At 37.0% G+C, this 7,707-nt stretch overlaps 1 protein-coding gene across 1 annotated transcript in view; it reads left to right on the plus strand.

Annotated features, from left to right (window-relative positions):
* Nucleotides 1-6,317, plus strand: part of RAD23B (RAD23 homolog B, nucleotide excision repair protein) — a 43,078-nt gene extending 36,761 nt beyond the window's left edge. The window contains exon 10 of the mRNA XM_058523722.1: nt 3,846-6,317. Coding sequence (XP_058379705.1) covers nt 3,846-3,959 — 114 coding nt within the window. The 3' untranslated portion in view covers nt 3,960-6,317. The remainder of the gene's footprint in view (nt 1-3,845) is intronic.
* Nucleotides 6,318-7,707: the final 1,390 nt, after the last annotated feature.

Consider the following 7,707-nt stretch of genomic DNA (forward strand, 5'->3'; position numbering starts at 1 on the left):
TTTCTGCAAAAATAGCTGGCTGGGATTTTGATAGATACTGTGTTTTTTCTGTAGATCAATTTGGGGAGTATTGCCTTGTTATCAATACTGTCTTACCAAGACATGAACATGGGATATCTTTCCATTTATTAGATTTTGTATAAGTTCGTTCAGAAAAGTTCTATAGTTTTCAATTTGTACTTCTTTTGTTAAATTTATTCCTAAGTATTTTTCTTCTTTTTGATGCTATTATAAATGGAATTGTTTTCTTAATTTCATTTTTGGATTGTTCATTGCTAGTTATCTAGGAATACAAGTTAATTTTGTGTATTGATCTTATATCTTGCAACCTTCCTGAATTCATTTATTAATTCTGGTAATTTGTGTGTGTGTGTTCCTTAGGATTTTCTATATGCAAGATAGCATTTGCAAGTAGACATACTTTTACTACTTTTCCAACATGGATGAACTTTTTTTCTTTTTTATGTGGTGGGGGTGGGGGACCTAATTGCCTTATCTAGAGTCTCCTGTGTATTGTTGAATAGAATAGAAGTGGTGCAAGCCAACATCCTTGTCTTGTTCCAGATCTTAGGGAAAAACATTGTTTTTCACCATTAAGTATGATGTTAGCTGTGGATTTTATTAGATTGCTTTTATCGGATGGATGAAATTCCCTTCTATTCCTAGTTTGTTTTTTGTTTGTTTTTATCACAAAAGGGTTTTGAATTTTGCTGCATGCCTTTTCTGTGTTTATTGAGATGATCAGCTGGTTTTGTCCCCTTTTCTGTTCACACGCTTTACTACGTTGATTGATTTTTGTATGTTGAACCAACTAACAATCCTAGGATACATCCCAGTTGGTTATGCTGTATAATCTTATGTGTTGCTGGATTTGGTTTGCCAGTATTTTGTTGAGGATTTCTACGTCTATATGCATAAAGAATATTTGTCTGTAGATTTCTTGTGCTGTCTTTGTCTTTGTCTGGTTTTGGTATCAGAGTAATACTGGCCTTAATAGAGTAAGTTGGGAAGTATTCCCTCCTCGTCTGTTGTTTGGAAGAGTTTATGAAAAATTAGTGTTAATTTTTCATTACACAGTTGGTAGAATTCACCAGTGACGTTATCTGGGCCCGGCTTTTCTTTTTGGAAGTTTTGTGATTACTAGTTGATTTTCTGTTTCTTCTTGTGTCAGTTTTGGTGGGTTTTGTCTTTTTAGGAATTTGTCCGTGTCATCTAAATTATCTAATTTGTTGGCGTACAATTGTTCATAGTGTTCTCTTAGAATAGTTTTTATTTCTAAAAAAAGTAGTAATGTTTGCACATTTATTCCTGCTTTAAGTAATTTAAATCCTCAGACTTCTTTTTTTCCCCCTGTCTGTTTAGCTAAAGATTTGTCAATGTTGTTGATGTAAAGAAAAAAAGAACCAATTTTTGGGTTTTGTTGATTCTCTCTGTTGTTTTCCTAGTCTCTCATTTATTTTCTCTTTCATCTTTATTTCCCTTTTCTGCATGCTTTGGATTTAGTTTCCTCCTCCTTTTTTTAGTTTCTTAAGATAGAAGCTTAGATTATTGATTTAAGATCTTTCTTTCTTAATACAGATATTTACAACTATAACCTTCCTTCTGAGCACTGCTACAGCAGCATCCCATAAGTTTTTAGTATGCTGTGGTTTTGTTTTCATTCATCTCAAAATTCATAGAAATTGCATTGTTCTGATTTCCTTTGTGATTTCTTTGATCTATTGGCTATTTAGAATTGTGTTAATTGCCACATATTTGTGAATTTCCTAAATTTTCTTCTGTTACTGATTTCTAAGTTCATTCCATTGTGATCAGAGAACATACTTAGTATAATTTTAATCCTTTTAAATTTATTGAAGCTTGTTTTATGGCCTAACATGGTCTTTATGGAGAATGTTCCATGTGTGCTTGAGAAGGATGTGTAATGTGCTGCTGCTAAGTGTTCTGCAAATGTCTGTTAGGTCTAGTTGGTTTATAGTGTCGCTCGAGTCTTCTGTTTTCTTGTCAGTCTTCTGCCTAGTTGTATCCTTTCGTAAACATGGGGATATTGAGGTCTCCAACTGTTATTGTTGAGTTGTCTGTTTCTTCCTTCGATTCTGTCAGGGTTTGTTTCGTGTATTTGGGGGCTCATGTTTGTTGTTATATGTGTTTATAATGAAGTCTTCTTGATGTTTTATCATCATAAAATGTCCTTTGTTTTTAGCAACAATTTTTATCGTAGTCTGTTTTGTCTGATATCAGTAAAGCCACTCCAGCTGTCTTGTTGTCACTGTTTGCATGGTGTATATGTTTTTTCATCCTTGTACTTTCAGCACATTTGTGTCTTTGAATCTAAAGTATGTGTCTTGTAGAAGCGTATAGTTGGATCGTGCCCTCTCTACCTTTTACTTCAGCTAGCCTAGCTATAATCTGGACAGACCTAGGTAACAAAATCATTTTTGAGTTTCTTCTTTCGTGGATGAATAGTTAATCATGCTGAATTGGGACTTTTGCCCAGTTTTTTAGGTCATTTCTTGCTAGAGTCTAACACAAGGCAATTGAAACAGTTGAGGAGGAGGTTCATAGATAACATTTGGCTGACACATATTTAGTACCTAGTGAATTAAATAATTGACCTGAATGTTTAAAGTCTTTAAAAGCAGCAATTATTGGGTCAGACATCATTTTTAATAGACTAGGAAAATGAAATGAAGTGGCTGGTATCAACATTTAAAATACCATAGGGGCTGGCCTGGTGGCATAGTGGTTAGGTTTGCACGCTCTGCTTCAGCAGCCTGGGGTTTGCAGGTTTGGATCCCGGGTGTGGACCTGCGCACTGCTTCTCAAGCCGTGCTGTGGCAGGCATCCTACATATAAAGTAGAGGAAGATGGGCATGGATGTTAGCCCAGGGCCAATCTTCCTCAGCAAAAAGAGGAGGATTGGAAACAGATGTTAGCTGAAGGCTAATCTTCCCCACCAAAAAAAAAAAAGCCTATAAAAATTAAGCAGATAAAAATAGAACACATATGTCTTGATCTCAAAATAGATCATGTAATATAATAATTGATCACCTATTTTTCTAGTATGAATACGGCAAGGAGATTGAGAGTGATGTTTGACCCTAACAAAAGACATAACTTTACAAGTAATTAGATGAGGTAGTTAGACTCATCTCCAGTTGCTCTCCTCCATCTCTTCATTCCTATATACTAAAAGACATTTGGTTTACAAATCTCTAGGCTCATTTATTTATATATTTATTTATTTTTGTGAGGAAGATCAGCCCTGAGCTAACATCCATGCTAATCCTCCTCTTTTTGCTGAGGAAGACTGGCTCTGAGCTAACATCTATTGCCAATCCTCCTCCTTTTTTTTTTCCCCAAAGCCCCAGTAGATCGTTGTATGTCATAGTTGCACATCCTTCTAGTTGCTGTATGTGGGACGTGGTCTCAGCATGGCCGGAGAAGCGGTGCGTCGGTGCACGCCCGGGATCCGAACCCGGGCCGCCAGTAGCGGAGCGCGTGCACTTAACCACTAAGCCACGGGGCCAGCCCAGGGTCATTTATTTTTAAATCACCACAGTTAGCAACTTATTTTTAGTGTTAATGCCAATGAGTGTTAATAATGTATCTGTTAGTCTAATAGTTTTATCTAGGAGCAAAGAGTTTTTTGTAGGTAGTGGTTAAAGGAAAGGATCTAGGTTCCATCTAGCCCGTTGGGTTGGACAGGGAAGCCCTATTCAGATAGGGATGAATTCCTATAAAATTCTCAAGACCTTTTTCATGTCTTTTATATGTTTTCAAGTGATGATCTGTCAATATTGCTATGCTGGAATCCATAACATGTTTTCTTTCTTTTCTTCCAGTTAAAGGCTTTAGGATTTCCTGAAGGACTTGTGATACAAGCATATTTTGCTTGTGAGAAGAATGAGAACTTGGCTGCCAATTTTCTTCTACAGCAAAACTTTGATGAAGATTGAAAGGGACTTGTTTTTAATCTCACACTTCACACCAGTGCATTACACTAACTTTGTTCACTGGATTGTCTGGGATGATTTGGGCTCATATCCACAATACTTGGTATAAGGTAGTAGATTGTTGGGGGTGGGGAGGGAGGGACGTAGGCTATAGGGCAGGGATAAATACAGTGCATGTCTGCTTCAATTAGCAGATGCCGCAAATCCACACAGTGTATAAAATATTATACAACCAAAAATCAGCTTTTGCAGGTCTTTTATTTCTTCTATAAAACAGTAGGTAACTTTTCCTAGGTTTCACTCTTTATAGTGTACTAGATCCAGAAATTTAGTGTAATGCCCTGCTTTATATTTCTTTGACTTAACATTGGTTTCAGAAAGAATCTTTGCTACCTAGAATCTACAGGCTCTGTTTCATGGCAACACTGGATAAATGGCTTTATGAAATTGAAAAAAATTTTGGAACAGCTGTAAACAGAAATGCCAAATTATTGATGGTTTTTGTTGCTGCTTCAAATAAGTATAAAATTAATGTGTAAGGAAGCCCATTCTTTCATGTTAAATACTTTGGGGGGGAGGGGTGAAGGGGAACCTTTTCTTAAAATGAAAATAATTACTGCTATTTTAAAATTTCTTGATCATTGAATGGTAAGACCCTTCTAACATGATTTGAGAAGCTGTACAAGTATAGGCAGTTATTTTCCTGTTTACATTTTTTTGGTTTGTTTTGGGGAAAAATTGGTAGGTGTCTAATTACTGTTTACTTCATTGTTATATTGCAGTAAAAGTTTTAAAACCACCATTGCATGTTTGCTTTTGATGTATCCCTTTGTGAAATTAGCACTTTGGGGCCAATGGAGAAACGCAGCATTCACTCTCCCTCTCTTCTTCCCTCAGCAGAAATGTGTTTGTCAGCAAGTCGTGAGTTCAAACTGCTGCCTTTTTTTTAAAAAAACCCACAAAATGCTGATTCAGTTCAAAATTAATGCAAATGTTTCAAAACTGGGTTTCTGATATTTGTAAATGTTTTTCCTTATTAGTTAAGAGTGTATGACCATTAAGGTCATTAGGATTATATTGCTTTCAAAAAGAGAAGTGGACAGAACTATATAATTCAGCATCTTTTATTGCATTGGAAAGACTGACAGAATCTTGTGGAAGGGTTGGGAGATGCGGCTGGAAAAGTACTTTGGAAAATATACAATCAAGATATCTCATGGCATATTAAAAGAAAAATCGTAATAGCAGTGTTGGCTTTTATTTGGATTTTTTTCATCTCAGTTTTTTCTTTGAAATCTCCTTTACTGGCATTGTTATTTGATCATAAAGAGGGGCAGATGTCTGCTTGTTCAGTTTTTCAAAGCTATTTTCCTGAATATAAACAAAAACTATTTCAAGAAGTAGTATTGTTTTTTTTCTGTCATCTGATACTGAATTAAAAAGATGAATTTGCACAGATTTCTCCTGCATAATATCTTGCAATAATCCTCAGCACAGTTTGGTGACGACTTTTAAGCTTTTATGTCATGCAGTCATAACCTGTCTCTTATGAAAATAAATGAAACCATGATTTCTCCCTGCAATGTTATCATGTAGTTTAATCTTCATGTGTTTATTCCATAAACACGGCAGGCCTTTGGACTTTGTATCACCTGTATATTTTATAATGGATCATGCACAATGTCTCAGGAGAATAAAATGAGGATTTGTAAATAACGTTTATCTTTCAAGGCAGAGCAATGAGTTGGGAAGAGGGGTGGCGTTTCTGGTTGGATCATGGAATACTCGCATTCATTTTATGACATTGTATCTGCTCCCTGATTGCCCAGAGCATAGTGAAAACTGGAAAAAGGAAAAAAATAAAAACAGCAGCAGCCTCTTCTTTTCTCTGGAAAGTGACAGCAGAAGTTGGTGGCATGGAGCTTTTGTCCTTGGACAACAAAACTACAAATAGTGGGATTAATAACTACTGGAAGACAGTTGAGGCCAAGTTTTGACCATTCTTTACCTTGTTTATCTGCTTAAAGAATCAGCAAGACACTATGAAAGAAGTAGGCTTTTTGTGACCTTTTGCTGTTATCTTATAATTTACAAACCGTTTTGGTAAATTTCTTAATGTAAGTGGCTATTTGACTTTGGAATTTTGCATTTGAGGTATTCTATTTCTTGAAATATTTTTATTGTTGCTGTATGGAAAATGTGAGGAGGCTCAAGTTTATATTTGTTAAATTCTTATTGCCATCCTCTAGTCAAATATGTCTTTACATTGTTTAAAAATGCTGAAGTGTTCCACCATATAATTTTTTCCTGTACTAGATGGCTAGGATTCTAGAGAATTAATTATAAAATATTTTCAATACATCCAACATTGCATTTCTCATTTTTTAAGTGATTTTGCTGTATGGAATCTTAGATTGAAAGTTGATAACACCCCATCACCACTGCTTCTGTTTCTTTAGTAATTGGTGAATGTAGCATATACGAGGCCAGGCACTAGGTGGATTTTATTGGGACCTGTTTGTTTTCTCAACCGAAACGTCAACACAGGGGTGGGGTACTTCAGGGAATGTAAATCAGGGTTCATGGGGGCTTTTAGAGATTTTAGTAAATTCCGTTTTTCCTGTACTTCTTGTCTTAGAGCAGCCAGCATAAGACTGCTATAAAATATTCAACCCAAAGAAGCACTTTCAGGGAGTAAGTTACTTCCTGACCGAGTCTGTAGTTTGGTGAGTTCCTTCACCATGAGGCTCAGGTACAACAGGTCCTCTCAGCTGACCTCCCGTGTCCGTTTTGTTCCACTTTGTTCTTCTAAGCCAGCGGCTGGCAAACGTTAGCTCCAGGAGCCAAATCTGGCTCGCTGCCTATTGTATGGTCCATGAGCTAGAATGGTCTTTACATTTTTAAATGGTTAAGAAGAATTTTATGATGTGAAAATTATGATTCAAATTTCAATGTCCATAAATAGTTTTATTGAAACACAACCATGCTTATCTGTTTACGTATTGTCTGATGGCTCCTTTTGTGCCACAGAGATTTGCTGTTGAATAGTTGCAGCAGAGACTGTGGCCTTGCGAAGTCTAAGTAATTACTGTCTGGCCCTTTACAGGAAAAGTTTGTGCCCCTTGTTCTCAACTGCAACTAGCCCATCATATGTTAAATTATATGGTGCTTTTTATTCCTTTTTTGGCATTCTTGGCCTCTTCAGGTCTTAGCTTCAGTTTGGTTTGCGTGTGACCATCACGGGCTCTTTCCAGATGAGTAGCATCACCCCCACATCTCCACTGTCATGGAAGGAGCATTGTGTGCATGATGTGCTGGCCTAGTGCGTGTGTGGTGTCCAAGGTACCACTTTGAAATTATTCTTTGCTGTTGCTACACTGTTTCTTGCTCTTAGGGTAAGATAATGAAATTCAGCACTAAGTACATTGTCAAATGCACCTGACATAGTGATTAATCAACCAAAACAAAACAGATTTGGGACTGATCTGGGAATCCTAGGGCCCTGGGATTAGAGTCGTCAGCATCTTAGCCACTGCTGGAAGAAGAGCATGGGAGCAACACTAGATGTAGGAGTAGAGCGGTTGGACCTGTTTGGGTGGCCAGCTAGTTTCCAGAACTGTGTGGGTAGTTTGGGGATGGGAGAGGAGGTGGCAAAGAGGCAGGGAGCGAAGGTTTGGATTTGCTAGGGAAAAGACACGGCACTGTGCAATAATGTTTGGGGAACCTCAAGACAGTGATGGTGACAAGTTGG

Source organism: Diceros bicornis, chromosome 28, assembly GCF_020826845.1.
Source record: "Diceros bicornis minor isolate mBicDic1 chromosome 28, mDicBic1.mat.cur, whole genome shotgun sequence".
Taxonomy (NCBI): domain Eukaryota; kingdom Metazoa; phylum Chordata; class Mammalia; order Perissodactyla; family Rhinocerotidae; genus Diceros; species Diceros bicornis.